This window comes from Felis catus, chromosome B1 (assembly GCF_018350175.1).
Source record: "Felis catus isolate Fca126 chromosome B1, F.catus_Fca126_mat1.0, whole genome shotgun sequence".
NCBI classification, from domain to species: domain Eukaryota; kingdom Metazoa; phylum Chordata; class Mammalia; order Carnivora; family Felidae; genus Felis; species Felis catus.
The window spans coordinates 63,067,999-63,090,042 of NC_058371.1; the positions used below are offsets into that span (position 1 = coordinate 63,067,999).

Sequence of the window (22,044 nt, forward strand, 5' to 3'; positions counted from 1 at the left end):
GTGTTTCTCCCCAAAATTCAAATGTTGAGCCCTTACTTGGAATATGATGGTACTTGGAGGTGGGGCTTTTGGAAGTTAATTAGGTTTAGATAAGGTCATGATGGTGAAGCCCTCACAATGGGATTGGTCCTCCAATAAGAGGAGGGAAACCTGTTGCACCTGGAAAGGCCATTTGCACAGAGAGTGAGAAGGTGGCCATCACCAAGCCAGGAAGAGGGCCCTCCCTAAAACCAGAGCATGTTAGCACCCTGATCTCAGATTTCTAGCTTCCAGAACTATGAGAAATAAATGTGTAAGCCATCTGGCATATGGTATTTTGTTATAGCAGCTGGAGCTAAGACAAAACCCGATATAAAAATGGGTATATTATAGAAGGTATATCAGAGTAGAGAAATCATTAATACTCCACAAAAAAATAAAAAGACGATGAAGTTTATTAGTAATCAGGAGATTATAATTTAAAACTGCAGTGTGACAGAGGACCTGTGGGGCACCCACTTGGGCCGCCTCTCTGGCTCCCTCGGTGTCTGACCGTGTGTTTAGTCCTGCACCCTGGGGAAGCGGGACGATTGGGTGGCCTGTATGAACCCGATAGCAGTGGCCAGATCAGGGATCCAATCCAGTCTTCAGGGCCAACAATCCAAGATTATCTGAATCGATCAAGGCCTACCTGGGAAGAAGTAAAACAACAGCTGGAGGGATACCTGGGTGGCTCAGTCAGTTAAGCATCTGACTTCGGCTCGGGTCATGATCTCACAGTTCGTGAGTTCAAGTTCCGCATCCAGTTCTGTGCCGACAGCTCAGAGCCTGGAGCCTGCTTCAGACTCTGTGTCTTCCTCTCTCTCTGCCTCTCCCCGATTTGTGCGTGTGCGCGTGTGCTCTCTCTGTCTCTCTCTTTCTCAAAAATAAATATTAAAAAAATGAAAAGAAAAGAACAGCTAGAGAAGAAAAAGAAAGGCCCTAAGACATTGGCTGAATTTGAAGAAAGAATGAATGAGAACTTGAAGAAAGAACTAGAAAAACACAGGGAAAAATTATTAAGTGGCAGTGAGAGCTCATCCAAAAACAGACAGAAAAAGAAAAGAGAAAAGAAGAAATCTGGCAGGTACTCGTCGTCTTCTTCACCAAGCTCTGATTCTCCCAGCAGTTCTTCAGATGCTGAAGATGAGGATGAAAAACAAGGAGAAAGAAAAAAGAGAAAAAGAAGAACCATTCCCGTAAATGTTCTGAAAGCTCCATGTCAGAAACGGAATCGGACAGTAAGGATAGTTTAAACAAAGAAAAGTCAAAGGATCCAACTGAGAAAGGAAAGGACATTAAAGGAGTCAGCAGAAAAAGAAAGATGTATCCTGGAGATACACCTTTATCATCTGAGTCCTTATCAGAATCAGATCATACTGAAGAAGTACTAGCATGGGAGGGTGGGGGAGAAGGTAAAATGGGTGCTGGACATCGAGGAGGGCACTTGTTGGGACGAACACTGGGTGTTGTATGTAAGTGATGAACCATGAGAATCTACACCAAAAACCAAGAGCACACTGTACACACTATATGTTAGCCAATTTGACAAGAAATTATATTTAAAAATAAATAAATAAAATAAAATATGCCAGCAATAAATAAATAAATAAATAAATAAAAAAAATGTCCCGGCAAAAAAAAAAAATAAATAAATAAGAAGTATGAGCAAAAAAGAAGAAACGCAGTGAAGAATGAGAAAAAGAAAAAACAAAAAAGAAAAAGAACCATAAGACACACAGTGAGAAGGGGCGTCTGGGTGGCTCAGTCGGTTTAGCATCCAACTTCAGCTCAGGTCATGATCTCGCGGTCCATGAGTTCGAGCCCCGCGTGGGGCTCCCTGCTGACAGCTCAGAGCCTGGAGCCTTCTTCGGATTCTGTAACTCCTTCTCTCTCTGCTCCTCTGCCTCTCGCTCTCTGTCTCTCTCTCTCTCAAAAATAAATAAACATTAAAGAAACACTGTGAGAAGAAAAAGAAGGCTCCTAGTTCAAGTCCTGACTCACCATAACATTAAGAAAAATCAGGATTCCCTTACAAAGTGCAATGTCTAAGAAAATTTCAACTGTGAAAATTATGACATAATTACTAAAATGCATGAATTTTCTTGTCTTTATAATTATTCCTGGACTGTTCAATAGCCACTCAGAGGCCGTTGTGTGCAAGGGCCGTAACTGTTGCCTGCTGCTGGAACATCTGTTTTTTTTCTCTTCCAGTGCTTAACGACTCTGGGAGATAATACATTGCAGTTGCACTACTGGCTAAGATATTTGGGGATAAAGTTAATATTTTTGACTAGAAGTATCTAACGATAAATCAACAGAAATCGAATCTGGATATATCATTAAGATATAATCAGAAATGATCAGATGACTCTAGTTAACATTTTGAAATAGGGATTACATTGATGTTTCAAAATCCTTACTTTGTAGATAAGCATATTTTAGTTTTCTCCTCTTAAATACTTTTTTACCTGGGAAGGAGCTTTCAGGGTGGGGAGGGGTGGTTCGCAATCTCTCTCTTTAGCTAGCAGAATAGCGTGCCTTTTCTCTTCGTACGTCCTATGTTTGTGGACACAGTAGCCATGCTTCATGGGGAGGTCAGAGCTGTGGGTACAGCAGTCTTGCCCTTAGACATCCTTGGACCCTTGTCATTTGCTGCTTTCAATGAACCAGAGTGACAGCCCTTTGCAGCACGACAAAGCCCCAAAAGCTCTGGGATTTATCTCCGCTTCAATGATACTGTATTTTTTTTTTTAAGTTTATTTATTTTTGAGACAGAGAGAGACAGAGCATGAACAGGGGAGGGTCAGAGAGAGGGAGACACAGAATCTGAAACAGGCTCCAGGCTCTGAACTGTCAGCACAGAGCCCGACGCGGGGCTCAAACTCACGGACCGCGAGATCATGACCTGAGCCAAAGTCGGCCGCTTAACCGACCGAGCCACCCAGGCGCCCCGATACTGTATTTTTTTTAGCATTAGAATGTGTTACAGCATTTGAATTAATTTTGACTACGCTCTGGCTTTGGAGAGGAATCATTGCAAATAGACACTGGTACTTTTTGCACTTGACAGCGAAAGGTTCTAAAATGCATGTTTTATGCTGTTAGTTTTAACCAGTCAGGAAAATTTTACGCACCCAGTGATCGTTATTTTATTTCTGTATGCCTTTTGTTTAGGCTGCCGGGTTTAGCTTTTATTAACTCCGTGTTCTTGCTACCCAAAATCCATACTGTGTTTAATGGCATGCTTCCCGAGATACTAAGCATGTAAAAAAAGCAGGCTTTTGACTTTTTTTTTTTCTTTAGACAGCTTCGTATTGAAGCTGAGACTTACCATAAACAAGATGAGTGGCAGGCCTGGGATGCTGTGTCTTGTTACATGAAGCTATTGCCAGAATCTTAGTGAATATAACATTTGAGAAATTTGTCTTTGTATATTCATAACAAATAATGACAATTTAAACGAGAATTACGTTATTGCTCTTCCTGTGTCATATTTTCTTTATTTTTAAAAACAAATTTTTAACGTTTATTTATTTTTGAGACAGAGAGAGACAGATCATGAATGGGGTAAGGTCAGAGAGAGGGAGACACAGAATCTGAAACAGGCTCCAGGCTCTGAGCTGTCGGCACAGAGCCCGACGCGGGGCTGGAACTCACGGACCGTGAGATCATGACCTGAGCTGAAGTCAGACACTTAACCGACTGAGCCACCCAGGCACCCCTCTCCCTGTGTCATCTTTTACTAAGATTTTGTGCTTCATTTCCACTCCTTAATTGTTTACTAGTAACATTAAAAGGAATTGATAAATCATTGTCGCTTTACATTTTTTATATAATCAGGTAACATAAAATATAATTTGATGTACAATTTTACCTGTTACAGAGGACATGCTAATTATAGTGGTATATGCACAAAACATTTTGGCATGACAAGGAGCCAAATAAATAGCTATTTTACTTAAAAAATAATAAATAAAAATAAGATAAAATTACAGTGTGATAGCATTCACACCATTCAGCTAAGCAGTATTCAAAAGAGTGGTGATACCTGTGTTAATCATTAAGGCGGCCAAACAAAATATCACAGACCTTTACTTTCTCCCAGTTCTGGAGGCCAGGAGTCCAAATCAAGGTGTCGTGGGTTCGTTTGCTTCAGAGGCCTCTCTCTTTGGCTTGCCAATGGCCTGCTTCTGCCTGTGTCTTCACATGGCTTCTTCTATGTACCCATGCATCCACAATGCCTCTTCCTGTTCTTATAAGAACACAATCATATTGGACTTTGCCTAAGTTACCCATTGTAAGCTCATTTCTCAGTTCTGTATATTGAAGATAATAATAGTCGCTGCTTCAGAAGTTAGCTACAGAGATTCAATTGTTTATTTATTTATTTATTTATTTATTTATTTATCAATTAGATTTTTAGACAAGCACTTGAAACAGCACATATAACGTGGTTAGTCAGTAAAATGTGGCTATGTCACCCAAGTCCAAGCTTCCTCTGCTCACACTACATGACAAGCCAATAAGTCGAGAGGCAAGATGCCGGGGGCAAAGCAAGTGACTTTATCTGGAAAGCCAGCAAACCTGTGAGATGGCAGACTATTTATTGTCCCAAAGAACCATCTCCCTCCCGCATGAAATTTGAGCTTCTTTTATGTTAGGAAAAGTGGGAAGGGGAGGGAGCCAAAAGATGACTGACCTCTGATTATATCTGAGGAAGGTGTGTAAGTTCTTTGTCTCTAGTCAATCGACCTTATTGTAGAGGAATCTAGTCATATCATTTCTGTGAATCTTAAATATAGCATAGTCATTTCTACATGTACTCCCTTATCTCCTTGGGCGAGATATATTTCAGGTGAAAAGCAGAAGTTTGCAAATCTTAGCTGCAACATGTCTATATGCAGGGCCAAGTAGAAGTTTCTAAGCTCCAGGGCACAGTAACAGAGAAACAGAAGCAACGTGGAGTTAGTCATGCTAAGTTATAATTCCCCAACATCAACGTTCTGTTCCATAATCTTGAGGGATCAGGACAAGGGGACATCATCTCTCATCTGACTGCTTCTTGTTGGACAGGGTCAAAGAGAGGCAATTGTGGAATAGAACAATTTGACCAGACTTATGAAATATTCCGGAACGCTCTTTTTGCCGCTGGGGTATTAGAAGCAACCCGAGGCATTTGTCCCCCTAAAATTGAATGAATTCTCTTTTTTTTAAGTTCATTTATTTATTTTATAAGTTTATTGATTTATTTTGAGAGAGAGAGAGAGAGAGAGAGCACAAGGAAGAGGAGCAGAGAGAGAGGGAGAGAGAGAATCCCAAGCAGGCTCTGTGCTGATGTGGGGCTTGAACTCCCAAACCATGAGATCATGACCTGAGTCAAAATCAAGAATCAGACGCTTCACCAACTGAGCCACTCAGGCACCCCTAAAATCAAATAAATTCTTTTAGGAATCCAGGGAAAGGGCCTTGAGAACCAGTTTCCTATTCTGATTCACGTTCCAAGGTTTGTTGGAGGCAAGTAGTCTGTTGTCTAATTTTGTCAATATGGGTTCTTCTGAGGAAAAAAACGTAAGTGCAGCAGGTGGTGTTTAACTATCGTATAGACTCTGCCTTGTTCAGCAAGCACCTGGGTAATTAATAAGAGGCATTTCTTTTTTTTTTTTTTTCAACGTTTTTTTATTTATTTTTGGGACAGAGAGAGACAGAGCATGAACGGGGGAGGAGCAGAGAGAGAGGGAGACACAGAATCGGAAACAGGCTCCAGGCTCTGAGCCATCAGCCCAGAGCCCGACGCGGGGCTCAAACTCATGGACCGGGAGATCGTGACCTGGCTGAAGTCGGACGCTTAACCGACTGCGCCACACAGGCGCCCCATAAGAGGCATTTCTAAGGAAACAATAGAAAAACACAGCGTGGAGCGAATTATAGATCTAGCGTCTGAGTCTAAATGCTGCCAATAAGGGGATTTTTAGGTGCTGCACTCAAAGCATCCTCAGATGGAGTGAGTGCAGGCAGACATAATCTGACGGATTTTTCTGGTTCATAGTGCCAATGACTCTGGTGATCCTTCTGAGTGGCCCACAGAGTGATGGGAGCTATTGCAACAATTTCTCTGATATTCCTCTCACATTGTCCAGCTTCAGTTTGCAGGGATGTAGGAAAGACAGCAGTTTTAGTTCTCAGTGATTTCAAGTCAAGAGAAGGGAGAAAATTGGAAACCTTAGTTTGGAGAGTCATAGCTAGATAGGTAAGAAGAAGAATTCAGGTTCTAACCCAGTTTAATAGGCAAACAACCAACACTCAAAGACAACCAGAACTAGAATCTAACATCCTCTAACATCCACAAAGGTGTGTTTTCGAAACATAATTTTTCTCTCTGAAATCACCCTCATATTTATCAGATAGCCAGATTAAGACTAATTTATTTGTAAAATAAATTTAATTTTTTTTTTAACATTTATTTATTTTTGGGACAGAGAGAGACAGAGCGTGAACAGGGGAGGGGCAGAGAGAGAGGGAGACACAGAATCGGAAACAGGCTCCAGGCTCTGAGCCATCAGCCCAGAGCCCGACGCGGGGCTCGAACTCATGGACCGGGAGATCGTGACCTGGCTGAAGTCGGACGCTTAACTGACTGCGCCACCCAGGCGCCCCAATAAATTTAATTTTAACACACCTGGCCTAATTATTTACATAAGTGTGGCAAGAATACCACATAGGTCTTTTCATTCTGCTTTGCTGGAATGTTTTTTGTTTTTTTGTTTTGCTTTGTTTTTTGTTTTTGAGAGAAAAAGTGAGCACACATGTGCCACTGGGGGAAGGGCAGAGGAAGAGGGAGAGAGAATTCTGAGCAGGCTCCACATTCATTGTGGAGCCAGACACAGGGCTCCTATCCCACGACTGTGAGATCAAGACCAGAGCTGAAATCAAGAGCCTGATGCTTAATCAACTGAGCCACCCAGACACCCCTGCCGGAACATTTGAATAAGGAATTTCAGATTGAACTTTTTAATAGCCTCCCAAGGCCAGAAGCCAAGCCAAATACTTGCCATACCTATAGCTTTGGTTGAGTTCCTCCCTTCTAGAGGTGTCCAAAATATCCTGAGATTCCTACATTTGCCAAGGAGTTACCTTCTTTACTCACTTGGTAAGGCTGCTGGGAGCTCTGTAAGCAATGTATCAAGCCAAAATTTCCGAGGGGTTCTATTGGCTCCCAAACTCAACTTTATTTCTTTAAAGGTGTCTGGTCATATCTGAGTTTCTGCATGCCTCTCAAATATGACATTCCAGTCAAAGCCTTGGTAATCTTACCAATGTTTTCAATGGTGTTCTTTTACAAGGAGAAGATTTTCATTGAACTTAAGCAAAAGACTATAATTGCCATGAAAGAATACTCACTGAGAGTTTCTGAATTCTGGATGGTTCAGGTAGGGAGAAATCATCAACATGTTGATGTGTTTACTTTCCAGTTTCCTTAAACTGGAAAAGCAAACATTAGAGAGCTGTCAGTGTTTCAGACAAGAGTAACAAAAACCATAATCATCTTTCTCAATTCTTGTTCCTGTTACTAATTCTTGTTACTAATTCTTGTTCTAATGTTACTAATTCGTGTTCTTTTTTAAAAAAAAATTTTTTTATATTTATTTATTTTTGAGAGAGAGGGAGAGAGTGTGAACAGGTGAGAGACAGACACAGAATCCAAAGCAGGCTCCAGGCTCCAAGCTGTCAGCACAGAGCCCGACACGGGGCTTGAACCCACAAACTGTGAGATCATGACCTGAGCCGAAGTCAGACTCTCAACTGACTGAGCCACCCAGGTGCCCCTCTTGTTCTGTTTGAATGCAGTTTTTCCATTCGTTCCGGAAATTCTTAGTTTAGTTTTATGATCTTAAAGTTATGAGAATCTTGTGTTTGTCAAAAGTCCTTTTTCATGAATCTCCTTAAAACTGAAACACATTTGTAAGTGTATCAGCGTGAAATAATAATTGTAAATGACAAAAGCTTCAAAATGGCCATGGTTAAAAATCTGATGGGATTTCATTACATTGTAGTTGATAAGGAAATTTGGTTATTTTTGTGACACACAGCATTTTAACAATTAGGAGTACATGTGATTACCTTATATCAGGGCACATTAAAACTTGAGGAATTTTATATAATTTTTAGAATAGTTACAGCATTTACCCACACAATATAAGCTAAGAGGATTTATCATCATTTCTTTGACAATGCTTCCCATGTAACTTAACATACAAAATAAACAAGCCTAATTGGTTAAAAAGACTTTATTTAGAATTTGAATTTTTTCATAAGTTTGTTAAAAATATCAGAAAGTTTAGGGCCACTTGGGTGGCTCAGTTGGTTAAGTGACTGTCCGACTCTAGATTTTGGCTGAAGTCATGATCTCAAGGTTCACAAGATCGAGCCCTGTGTTGGGCTCTATGCTGACAGCATAGAGCCTGCTTGGGATTCTCTCTCTGTTTCTCTCTCTCTCTGTCCCCCTCCCCTGTTTGTGCATGTGTGTGCGCTCTCTCTCTCTTGAAAAATAAATAAATAAGCATTTAATTAAAAAACTATGAGAAAGTGGGACAACTGGGTTGGTTAAATGTCCTACTTTGGCTCAGGACATGATCTCACAGTTTGTGGGTTCGAGCCCTGCATCAGGCTCTGTGCTGACAGCTCAGAGCCTAGAGCCTGCTTTGGATTCTGTCTCCCTCTCTCTCTGCCTCTCCCCCATTGCACTCGGTCTCTTTCTCCCTCAAAAATAAATAAACATTAAAAAAAAAAAAACTATGAGAAAGTTTTTAAAAAATCAGATTAAAACACATACCTAAGTAGGATTATAGCTCATTATGAAACTTAATGTTTAATTATCTATTTAGCCCAGGTGGCAATAAGAGATTCTACAGAAGGATACCTAGTTGTTAGCAAAACTTAGGTCCTTTAATATTGAGAAGATTTAGTTTTCTTAAGTAATCAAAGACCTGATGAAGACAAAACATAGACATTTTGTTCTGGGGTAGATTAAAAAACAAAAACAAAATCGCCCTTTATTCATAATTTCTTATTAAGAGTAAACCAACAGTCCAAGAAAACGTTGTCATCTTAACAGAGAGAAAAACCAAATTCCAATCTCTTACTAGTGTACTGTTAATACTCATTTACTCCAATTTTATTCAGTCCTGACCATGCACACATACCATTCTTTTCCAAAGATTCTCCTTCACAAACTTTCTACAGCTTTCTTTTTCATTAGATTTTGTCATAAGGCTTTCCTCTGTAAACAATCAGTCTCAATTTAGGACAAAATCACTTTTTTCCCCCTTCAATAAAAATGTATTCTCACATTCTTACAGCTTTCTTACAAACCTCCTATTTTCCCTGCTTACAAAGTTGCTTTCCTTATCATTTCTCACAGTCTCAATTACATTTAACGGAATTTTAACTTTTAAAACCTTAATCTCCAGTGAAAACGAAATAGTAACCAATTTTGAACCATTACACCAGAATTCTTTAGAACTCTGGAAAATTTATGGAGGTATTTCTTGATTTCTAGAAATGTGTTTTTTCATGGTACAACTTTCAATAAAGCATAAAACATGTTCACCAGCAGACCTAAATTTATCTTTAGTTTCTCTGTAATAAGAAGCCAAAAAGCAGATAAACCTATGTTCAGGAATGAATGTTTCAGTATTTTATTTTATTTGGAAAAGACTTATATATTCAATGAATTCAACTGAATTTACCATTTAACCTAGCAAAACTTCAAAGTTTCAGGTCACCAAAGATTTTGGAAGCTATTAAAAAGTCTACCTATAAACCTTTTTATTTATTTAACATATTTGCTCTTAACAATTACCCATGAAGGGGAACCTTGGTGGCTCAGTGGGTTAAGCATCCAACTCTTTTTTTTTTTTTTTAGTGTTTATTTTTGAGAGAGAGAGAGAGAGAGAGAGAGCGCACACGCGCACACACACAAGTGGGGGAGGGGCAAAGAATGAGGGAGACACAGATTCCTTAGCAGGCTCCAAGCTGTCTGCAAAGAGACAGACTCAGGGCTCTAACTCACAAACTGTGACATCATGACCTGAGCCGCTTAACCAACTGAGCCACCCAGGTGACTCTTGATTCCAGCTCAGGTCATGATCTCACGGTTCCTGAGATGGAGCCTTGAGTCAGGTTGTGCACTGACAGTGCAGAACCTACTTGGGGTTCTCTGTTTCCCTCTCTGTCTCTGCAACCTGCCCCCCCCCCCCCATTTGTGCTCCTGCTTGGGCTCTCTCTCTCAAAATAAATAAATAAACAGTGAAAAAACATAATTACCCATGAAAACTTTGTGAGGCAGAAAAAATTAACCACCATTTGAAGTCATTTTTGCTGACAAATTACAACAAAGATAACATGAGTTTATTTGACATTTAGTCAACTTTGGTAAAATGAAAGTTTTATATTTAATGCTGATAACTCTAAAGACATGTCTATTTTAATTAAATCAACACCTTTGAATTTTAGTTCTCCAAACATCATCCCAGATTATGTGAACTTGAAAAACATTTGGGTTAGTTTCTGTCTTTCTGAGTTTTAAAATGCCCAATTTTTATAAGCACTTGCTTTTTTTTGTTTTCAACGTTTATTTATTTTTGGGACAGAGAGAGACAGAGCATGAACGGGGGAGGGGCAGAGAGAGAGGGAGACACAGAATCGGAAACAGGCTCCAGGCTCTGAGCCATCAGCCCAGGGCCCGACGCGGGGCTCAAACTCACGGAGCGCGAGATCGTGACCTGGCTGAAGTCGGACGCTTAACCGACTGCGCCACCCAGGCGCCCCAAGCACTTGCTTTTAAAACAATTAAATAGAGCTCCTTTAGAAATTAATTTTGAGCAATAGAGAAAATATCTCACATTTAAAACTCTTACAGACACATATACACAAACAAGATATAAACCAAATCTAGCCTTTATTTCATTAATATTTTTGGAGAGGACATTAAAGACCCAATTTCCAAATATCTCTTTTTTACAAAACAAACCTAATTGCAAGATAGCATTACAATTTATGGATCCATTAATTAGTCATTTCCCATTTTCCAATTAGAACATAGCTGGTTTTAGGGGCACCTGGGTGGCTTAGTTGGTTTGACTTCAGCTCGGGTCATGATCTCTCTCTTCGTGAGTTTGAGCCCCACACCGGGCTCACTGCTGTCAGCCGATCAGCACAGAGCCCCTTCAGATTCTGTTCCCCTCTCTCTTCCTCTCCCCCATAAATAAATAAATATTAAAAAAAAAAAAAAGAACATGGTTGGTTTTGTCCAAAGTACCACAAGCTGCATCAACAAACAAAATGAAGCCCAGAGTACCTCTGTGAGTATTCATTCTTTGCCAAAAGTCGGATTTTCACCAACTGAACTAAATGGCTCTCTAAACCAGCTAAGCGACCCAAACCAAACCCCTCTATTTGGAGAAAACAGAAGGGGAGGAAGAAAGCTAAGAGTCACTAATATTGTAGAGATCATTAAAGTCCAATTTCCAAATATATCCCTTTTATGAAACAAATCTAACATGGGTAAAACTCCAACGATGATTCCCCTCTCCAGCAGGGTGCCCAGGACAAATGCAAACAAACATCTTTTGTTCCCCAAGGAAAAGCCAGTACAGAAGGGAAGGGAGTTCCTGGTTGTACATGCAGGAATGACTTACCCTACTTTAGGGTCCATCAGCTCACAGTTTGTTGAATTCTTGTCCCAGCAGCCTAGTGCAGGGGCAAGTCAAAGAAGTCAAGTCCCAGAGGAAGCCCCTGGAACAAATTGTCCTGACAGTTGCTAGGGAATCCCTGATGCAGGCCAGCTGGCTGTGACCTGGCTGGCTTGCTAAGTCTGTAAAAGGGTCCAAGCTAGTCCTGCTCACCTCGGGACAGGCCAATAAGTCGAGAAGCAAGGAAAGCAAAGCAAACCAAAGAGATGCAGACTACTGTTCCAAAGAACCATCTTCCCCAAACCCCCAGCATGAAATTCAAGCTTCTTTCATGTTAGGAAAATGGGGAAGGAAGGGGTTCTTTTTGGGGGGGAAAGGGGTTCTTCAGAAAACATTCATCATATTTATAATATTTCCCATTGAGGCTTTTCCTTTAAAATGCCAACACATTTTATTTGTATTTTATTTGTATTTCTTATTTTTGTTTTGTTTTGTTTTCTGGTTTGTTTTTTTGGGGGGAGGTGGAGAGAATCTTAAGCAGGCTCCACACTCAGTGCAGAACCTGACTTGGGGTTTGATCCTATGACGTTGGGATCATGACCTGATCTGAAATCAAGAGCCAGACATTCAACTGACTGAGCCACCCAGGTGCCCCCAAAAGTTTATTTTATTTTTATTTAAAAATGCCAACACATTTTAGGGTACCTGGGTGGCTCAGTCCGTTAAGTTACTGACTTCAGCTCAGATCATGACCTTGCAGTCTGTGGGTTCGAGCCCCATGTCAGGTTCCGTGCTGAGAGCTCAGAGCCTGGAGCCTGCTTCTGATTCTGTGTCTCCCTCTCTCGCTGCCCCTCCCCTGCTTGCTCTCTGTTCCTCTATCTCTCAAAAATAATAAACATTAGAACAAATTTTTTTAATGTCAACACATTTTAAAATGAAGTATATGTGGGGTGCCTGGATGGCTCAGAAAAGCATGCAACTCTTGATCTTGGGGTCATGAGTTCAAGCCCCATGTTTGGTGTAGAGATTACTTAAATAAATATTTTTTAAAAATGAAATATATGTGCTCGCACTCTCAACAATAGCCAAATTATGGAAAGAGCCTAAATGTCCATCAACTGATGAATGGATAAAGAAATTGTGGTTTATATACACAATGGAGTACTACAGGGCAATGAGAAAGAATGAAATATGGCCCTTTGTAGCAACGTGGATGGAACTGGAGAGTGTGATGCTAAGTGAAATAAGCCATACAGAGAAAGACAGATACCATATGTTTTCACTCTTATGTGGATCCTGAGAAACTTAACAGAAACCCATGGAGGAGGGGAAGGAAAAAAAAAAAAAAAAAAGAGGTTAGAGTGGGAGAGAGCCAAAGCATAAGAGACTCTTAAAAACTGAGCACAAACTGAGGGTTGATGGGGGGTGGGAGGGAGGGGAGGGTGGGTGATGGGTATTGAGGGGGAACCTTTTGGGATGAGCACTGGGTGTTGTATGGAAACCAATTCATATATTGAAAAAAAAAAAAGAAATATATGTGCTCATACAGGACAAAAACAGATGAAACATAGCCATTGAATATATAGGTTGCTCTCATTTGGAGATACACAAAGAAGAATGTTCTATACAAAAACACATATAAAGCATATAAATATTTGCTTTTATTATGTATAAACTATTTGGAAAGATTCATCAAACTCCTTAAAAAGCCTCTACCTCCTGAATGAGCACAAAGAAAGAAGCTGCTACTGAGAGCTTGTCTGTTGCTTATGAGCCTGTGGAGGTTGAGAATTACAGAATGAGTTTGTGAATTAGAAAACAGAGAAAGGACAGTTTCTGGAAACACCTCCTTTAAAGGGCTGAAGATACTAGAATAGGCTGATGAAGAAAAAGCCACATCTGCTCAGCAAATCATGCATCTAATTGAGAGAAATGACACGAGGATTTTTCAAAGCATTCAGTGGATTCAGAAACCTGATCACTGATGGAATTAGAGGGAAGTTTAAGTACAGGAGTAGAAGGAGGTGGGAACAAAGGACAATCAAATCTAGCTTTTGCCCAGAAGATGCAATCGGAGAGGAAGATGGGAAGTGTCAGGAGCCTGTCATTTCCCCGAGGTTGATTGCACCTGGGGTCTTTCCAAACGGACAAAGGATGGGAAACTCCCTACAAGATTATAAAGCTAAACTGAGTCAGATTCTTAACACAACAGTTAACAGAGAACATGGACTATGTTGCATCCTCCCACGCAGAGCAGGCAAGACTAAGTGCTAGGCCAGGAAGGGAGGAGCCTGCAGTCCCGGGTGGGTGGAGCCTACAGCGGCCCCTGAGGCCTTAAGAACTCAGCACAGCTCCCGACCCAGCACAGAGCAAAGACCTGATCCTGCAGTGGGCACGCAAGCCTGTCTCGGGCCACAGGTGAGCGGGCACTCAGGGAAGGGACCAGAAGGAGAGGCGAAGCAGAGCAGGAGCAAGGGCCGGGGCGAGCAAGCTGCAGACCAGGGACTGGGGTGGCCTGCGCAGCCGCCTCACCGAGGTGGATGAGGGCGGGAATGCGGGAACTGACCGAGTTGCAGTGATCTGGGAGGCTTCAGACAGGTCCGGAAGGGCTCGGTTGGGTTCATTTACAAGAGATTTTGTAGCCGGCAGAGTGGATAATTTAGTGGGTTCAGAGAAGGAGTCAGTAGGGGAAGGGGGCAGCTGTGGGTGTGCATGTGACTCGACATCGGCTGCTCACCAGGACCCCACCTGAGGGAGGTGTGGGAAAGTCCCAGGGGCTTCTGCTGAGCACCTGCTGTGTGCCAGACGCCGTGCTCATTGCGGTTCTATTTTCTTCTTTTTTTAAAAAAAATTTTTAATGTTTATTTATTTTTGAGAGGAAGAGACAGAGTGGGAGCAGGAAAGGAGCAGAAAGAGGGAGACACAGAATCTGAAGCAGTCTCCAGGCTCTGAGCTGTCAGCACAGAGCCTGATGCTGGGCTCGAACCCATGGACCATGAGATCATGACCTGAGCTGAAGTCAGACGCCTAACCGTCTGAGCCACCCAGGTGCCCCTGCAGTTCCGTTTTCTTAACCGGTGAACTTTGGTGAAGTGTTTATATATGTGTGTGATTACTTAACTGAAGATCAATTAAGTATTTGCTGATACTTTCATATGGACACATATACACCCAATTTCTTTTTATGCTGTGATCAACTATACAGAATTTCTTTGGGTGATAATCACAAGATTTATTAGGTGTTCCAGGGATTTTAACATGATTTTATCCAATATTAATCTAATTTTGAGGACCATGTGAAGAATAATCAGGAAATCTATAATGAAGCAAGCCAATTAAGGGAAGAGGGTTACAAACAGTGGAATTCTGTGTCACGCCAAGTGACACGCCAAGTTCCTATTATTTAAAACCAACGCATCTAAAAGGTTGATCTCGGTTTGTATTTATACTTACACGTAAATAAAAAGGGAAGCTGAGGATAGTTACCCTTGTTTCAGGTGTCCCTGAAAGGGTTGGGGATCAAGCAACTAGCCCCAGATGACACAAGTGAAATCAGACCCTCACAACATCCAGGCAGTGAGACCTTTCCTCAGCCTCAATCCGGAGATTTCTGTGGGGTTAGAGGAGTGTGGCCAGGGAAGGTGGGGGTGGGGCTGAGGTGGTTGGATGGAAAGAGCATGTGGGCAGATTAGGATCCCAGAGGAGAGGACTGCAGGGACCAGGGGGCTTTGAGATGGAGAGAAAGCTCAAAGGAGGTAGTAGAAGTTGCCTAGGTTAGAAAGGGAAGATTAGCCTTTAGGAAAAAAAGCTTTAATTACAGAACAGTTCATTTACCTATAATAGTAGGAAAAATTATGGGGCGCCTGGGTGGCTCAGTCGGTTAAGCGTCCGACTTCGGCTCAGGTCACGATCTCACGGTCCATGAGTTTGAGCCCCGCGTCGGGCTCTGTGCTGACAGCTCAGAGCCTGGAGCCTGCTTCCAATTCTGTGTCTCCCTCTCTCTCTGCCCCTCCCCCGTTCATGCTCTGTCTCTTTCTGTCTCAAAAATAAATAAACGTTAAAAAAAATTAAAAAAAAAATAGTAGGAAAAATTATAGTGAACTCCCATGTACCAGGACACCCCCGTGTACAATTATAAATTAATTTCCAATCTACGTGTAGTCCCAGCAATTCTCCTGTGCTATCAGTTTGAGGCAAATCCCTAGGCATCTTCAGATTTCATCTGCAGACAGTTCCTTGTATATCACCTAGAAGATCTTTTTGTAATTTTTTTTTTTTAACGTTTATTTATTTTTGGGACAGAGAGAGACAGAGCATGAACGGGGGAGGGGCAGAGAGAGAGGGAGACACAGAATCGGAAACAGGCTCCAGGCTCTGAGCCATCAGCCCAGAGCCCAACGCGGGGCTCGAACTCACGGACCGCGAGATCGTGACCTGGCTGAAGTCGGACGCTTAACCGACTGCGCCACCCAGGCGCCCCTAGAAGATCTTTTTTAAGTGATGTCTAATACCATTATTGCCACTTAAAATAATTAGCAGGTTTTTATGAGATATTCACCTTGCCAAATTGAATTCTATTTTTATCCTGTGTTTTTTAATGTTTATTTATTTTTGAGAGAGAGAGAGAGAGAGAGCAAGCCGGGGGGAGAGGGGAGGGATAGAAAGAGAGGGAGACACAGAATCTGAAGCAGGCTACAGGCTCTGAGCTTGAATTCAAGAATCAAGAGATCATGACCTGAGTCAAAGTCGGACACTTAACTGATCGAGCCACCCAGGCGCCCCTTTATCCTGTGTTTTATTTTTTTTTTAATTTTTTTCTTAACGCTTATTTATTTTTGAGACAGAGAGAGACAGAGCATGAACGGGGGAGGGTGAGAGAGAGGGAGACACAGAATCCGAAACAGGCTCCAGGCTCTGAGCTGTCAGCACAGAGCCCGACATGGGGCTCGAACTCACGGACTGTGAGATCATGACCTGAGCCGAAGTTGGCCGCTTAACCAACTGAGCCACCCAGGCGCCCCTAAGTCTGCCTGAATCTCTTAAGTTTCCTTGGGAGACAGGCTGAAGGGATCTGACACTTTGGGATGGAGGGGAGAGTTATAAGGGTTACAGCTGAAAGAAGGAAGAGAAAGACTGGCTTGGCTAGGAGGGGGCAGTGCACACTGAAAACAATGGTTAGCCTTTTAAAAAATGTTTTTATATAGAACATGCTAAACTTACAGAATCGAAAAATAGTATGATGAACCCAATGTGTCAGTTTCCTGGGGCTCCATAGCCAAATACCACACGCCAGTTGACGTAAACAACAAAAATGTGTTCTGTCACAATTCAGAGGCTGGAGGTTGAAGATCAAAGTGGCATCGGTTCGGTTTCTCCTGAGGCCTCACTGGCTTACAGATGGCCTCCTACTCACCTGGCTTTTCCTGTACGCCTGTCCGTACCTGTATCTCTTCCTTGTGTAAGGATACCAGTCATATTGTATTAGGCTTCACCTGACCAGCCTCATGGTTAACTTAATCGTTGCTTTATAGACCTTACCAGAAAATAGGGTTACAGGGGTGCCTGCCTGGCTTAGTCAGAAGAGCGTGTGATTCTTAATCTCAGGGTCATGAGTTCAAGCCCCACGTTGGGTGTAGAGATTACTTATAAATAAATAAGCTTAAAAAAAAGAAGACATTATTTTAAAAAGTAGGGTCACAGTCTGAGGTACTGGGAGTTAGGGCTTAACCATGAATCGGGGAGGGCACAGTTCAGCCAACATCTCATGTATGCACCCAGTAATTATGCCCCCACTCTTCCCTACCCCTCATTATTGTGAAGCAAATCCTAGATATCATAGGGTTTATAAGTAAATATTAAACCATGTCTCTTTCAAGTATATGTAGAGTCTCTTCATTAACAAAACCACATTATTCCCCTTTTTTTAAATCATCAAATATCCACTATTAGTTATGCAGATAACTACAATTATCTTTTTTTAATTTTTACGTATTCGAGTACCGGAAATAAACCTCATAAAACATTGCCAATGATATATGTGCTCCTTATCTCTTTAATATATATTCTTTTTTTCCTCATTATCCTCTTGAAGGAACCTGGTGAATTGTCCCACAGACTTGCTCGCATCTGGATTTTGCTAACTGTGTCCCCACGTCATTGATTTCCATCGCCACCTGGAGTTGTGGCTCTTTCCTTAGAAGAGGATTACGCAGCAAGCTTCGATGTCCGGCCATTGAGTAAAGGTTACAAAAGTGCCAGAAGCAGAGACTGATTGCGGGCTGTAACGCCTGGCAGCTGCTGCAGAGCTGAAGGGAAAGGAGGGGAAACAGGCTCGAGGGGCTACAGCGTGTTGCACATCCGGGAAACCTGCACCTCCTGGCAGCTTTTGAAGGAACAGAGAGAAGGCCGAAGAGTCATCGGCTGCTGACTTTCCTAGCTCCCAGAGATCCAGGCCTTTCTGAAGGGAGTTTCCTCAGACACACACCCTGACCACGCAATGGCCTTTGCAGCCTCCCTGGCTGAGCTCCACGCAGAGGCCAGCTGCCCCCTCTGCCTGGATTACCTGAGAGACCCAGTGACCATTGCCTGCGGGCACAACTTCTGTCTCCACTGCATCCAGCAGTGCTGGGAGGATCTCCAGCACATCCTCCCCTGTCCTGTCTGCCTCCACCACTGCCCCGACAGGAACTTCAGGAGGAACACGCAGTTATGTCACGTGACTGGTTTTGTCCGGCAGCTTCCCGGCGCCAGGGGCAAGAGGAAACTGCAGGACGAGAGACCCCTGTGTGAGAAGCACAATCAGGTCCTGGCCCTGTTCTGTGAGAAGGACCTGGAGCTGCTGTGTCCCCAGTGCAAAGCCTCCTCCGACCACCAGGACCACCCCCTGACGCCCATTGAGCAAGCTGCGGCCCGCTACAGGAAGAAGCTCAAAAGCTACATTGAGCCCCTGAAGAAGCAGGTTGAAGACGCCGAAAAGGGGTTAAAAATGCAAGTCTCAAAATTATTTCAGTTGAGACGGAAGGTCGAAAACCGAAGATACAAACTGCACTCTGAATTTGAACAATTTAGGCATTTCTTGGGAAAGGAGCAGGGTGCAATTCATATTAGGTTATTAATTGAAGAGAACCGTGTTCAAGAAAAAGTAATTGAAAGCAAAAACCAGATGTCAGACTACCATTCCACACTCAGGAGTCTGCTTAGTGCAATAACCGAGAAGTGTTTGCAGACAGACCTAGATTTACTGACCGGCATTGAAAGTATCCACAACATGTACGAACACCTAGAGACCCCAGCAGCCTTTTCATATAAGTTAAGGAAGGAGATTTGCAGTCTCCCCCCACAGTATTTTGGGCTGCAGAAAATGATCAGCACCTTTCAGGTCGATTTGACCCTCGATCCCGAAACTGCCCATCACAACCTTCTTATCTCGCAAGATAGGAAGACGGCAACGTTTCAAAAGATGAAACCCAGTGGTGCTCGTAATCCCCAAACATTTACTTCTTACCCAGCTGTCCTGAGTTGTGAGGGATTTGATGCTGGCAGGCATTTTTGGCAGGTAGAAATAAGAGGCCTAGGCGAATGGTCCTTGGGTGTGTGTAAGGAGTCTTTCCCCAGAAGGGCTCTTATATCACCAGTGCCAAACAATGGCTGCTGGCAAATCCAGTTCTGGACCAGTACGGATGGCACAGAGGATTCAGTAAACCTCAAGCACATTGGCATTTTTCTGGACTATGAGTTAGGAGAAATTTCGTTTTACAATTTGAGTAATAATTCACATTTATATACGTTCAGTGCATTTTTTTCAGAAAAACTTATGCCTTATTTTTCCATTGGGCCTTCTTCAAAATCACTTACGATAAGTCTAGTCAAAGATGAATCCTGAACCACCTTGTAAATCATTCTGTCTGCTCCATCTTCTCCCTATGTTAGTGGAAAATGCTTGCATTAAAGAGTCTGAGTTCATTTTTGATGTTTGAAGCTGATGTCTTTTAACCCTTACCCCTCTGGCTCCACCCCCTGCCCCGCCCCTGGATAAGCTGTTAGGACAGACTGGATGTTCCTTCACTGGACTTAGTGAGGTGGTTCTAATTAAGAAAGTCCCTGCTGCAGAGGCTCTTACCCCCAGTGCCTCTCCTCAACCACCAAAAGAACCCCCAGCGGGTCATCTTTGTCCCTTCTCTCAAGCCATTTTGGATTGGTAGCCACAATGCTCTCCACAAAGAGGCTCACTACGTGAGTAATAAACCATTTGATACTCACTTGGTATGTTTGTGGTATAGGAGCCAGGGCAAGCCACCCCAAAATATATCAAATGGCATATTAGTTATTTCACATTAAAGCTACTTAGAGGTGCCTGGGTGGCTCAGTTGGACTGTCAATTTTGGTTCAGGTCATGATCCCAGGGCCATCATGGGATTGAGCCCCATGTTGGGCTCCGAGCTGATTGTGGAGCCTGCTTAAGAGTCTCACTCTGTCTCTGTCTCTGTCTCTCTCTCTCCCTCCCTCTCTCTCTCCCTGCCCCTTTCCCCTCTCCCCGCCCAACCCCACTCGCATTCTGTCTCTAAAATTAAAAAAAAAGGGGGGGCACCTGGGTGACTCAGTCAGTTAAGCATCTGACTTGGCTCAGGTCATGATCTCACATCTTGTAAACTCAGGCCCTGCTCTGGGTGAGCACAAGTCCCACTCCAGGCTCTGCACCTCACTTGCTTGCTCACACGCACACACTCTCCCTCTCTCTCTCTCTCTCTCTCTCTCTCAAAAATAAATAAAGAAATAGCCAATTAAAACACAGCCATGCAAGAAGGACACTCACACCTTCCTGTGCCCCTGAAAGCAGGAAATTAATCTCCCATGTAAAAGATTCCCTCCCATCCCTGTACCAGGAGATAAAGAGCCATACTTATCACCAGAGATGGGAAATTTAGAGCCAAAAAGGCTGTATAAAGTACCCTTGTTACTTTTCACTAATTTACTACCTTAGCCCAAATTCTGTTTAGAATTTCTTACTAATTGAAACTCTCAAATGTAAGTTTTCTTTGTCCTGTCAACTCCTCAAAAAGTTATTTATTTATCTTAAATGTTTATTTATTTTTGAGAGAGAGAGAGAGCACAAGCAAGGGAGGGGTAGAGAGAGAGGGAGTGGGCTCTGTGCTGACCGCAGAGAGCCTGATTTGGGGCTGGAACTGGCAAACCATGAGATCATGACCTGAGCAGAAGTCGGATGCTCAACCGACTGAGCCACCAAGGTGCCCTTTCTTTTTTTTAATTTATTTTTTTTTTAATTTTTTTTTTCAACGTTTATTTATTTTTGGGACAGAGAGAGACAGAGCATGAATGGGGGAGGGGCAGAGAGAGAGGGAGACACAGAATCAGAAACAGGCTCCAGGCTCTGAGCCATCAGCCCAGAGCCTGACGCGGGGCTCGAACTCACGGAGCGCGAGATCGTGACCTGGCTGAAGTTGGACGCTTAACCGACTGCGCCACCCAGGCGCCCCTAAATTTAATTTTTTTTTTTTTTAATTAAAGAGAGTGAGCAGGGGAAGGGAAGAGAGAGAGAGAGGGAGAGAATGCCAAGCTTCACTGTCAGTATAGAGTCCAATGAGGGGCTCAAACTCACAAACTATGAGATCATGACCTGAGCCGAAATCAGAAGTTGGATGCTTAACCAACTGAGCCACCCAGGTGCCCCCAACTCCTCACAAATTTACTGCCTCTTTGTCTAAAATGTATAAAAAGTGCCTGCTTTTGCCATTTCTTTAGGTTTCATTTTTAATATTGGGTCTCTGTGTGCACCCTTTTTTTTTCCTCCTGTTAATCTGTCTCATGTTAAGTTTAATTCTTAGTCTAGCCGAAGGACCTTGAGGGTAGAGAAGAATTTCTTGTTTCCCTTTAGTGGCATTAGCAGTCTTGAAGCCAAATCTAAGTTTTGACGGATGGAGTGGGGTTCTGCCTATATGCAGTGACTGTAACTGCATTTAGAATATTATATAATCCCGGGTTAGTTCTTGGGATACTCTGATCCCAAGAACCATGGTATATTTGTTTTTGTTTTCCAACTACCATAAGACATTTACCCTTGTTTTCTAAAATTATAATATTGTATTTGTGGTTCCCCATTTCTCCTGGAAATGTTGCAGAAGGTATTGTAATTGTTTTTGCATTTCTAATATTTATAAATAACAATATTACATGACTGGTTCTTCGAAAAAAAAAACAAAAAACAAAACACCTCTACCACAAGTACATCCCATTTGTCTTTATATCAAGGAGGCAGTGAATGTTTTAAAATTATAGAAGAAATATGGGGCGCCTGGGTGGCTCAGTTGGTTGAACG

The 22,044-nt window shown here is 42.5% G+C and overlaps 1 protein-coding gene and 1 pseudogene across 1 annotated transcript; both read left to right on the forward strand.

Annotated features, from left to right (window-relative positions):
* Nucleotides 1-219: 219 nt before the first annotated feature.
* On the forward strand, nt 220-17,951 carry LOC101082233 (annotated as a pseudogene).
* Nucleotides 17,952-18,207: 256 nt separating this feature from the next.
* LOC101082488 (putative tripartite motif-containing protein 75) lies at nt 18,208-19,593 on the forward strand. Its single transcript, XM_003984902.1, has one exon. It carries the CDS (start codon nt 18,208-18,210, stop codon nt 19,591-19,593), a length of 1,386 nt encoding a protein of 461 aa, XP_003984951.1.
* Nucleotides 19,594-22,044: the final 2,451 nt, after the last annotated feature.

Coding starts and splice junctions, on each gene's coding strand:
- LOC101082488 (XM_003984902.1), top strand. CDS start 18,208: ATGGCCTTTGCAGCCTCCCTGGCTGAGCTCCACGCAGAGGCCAGCTGC.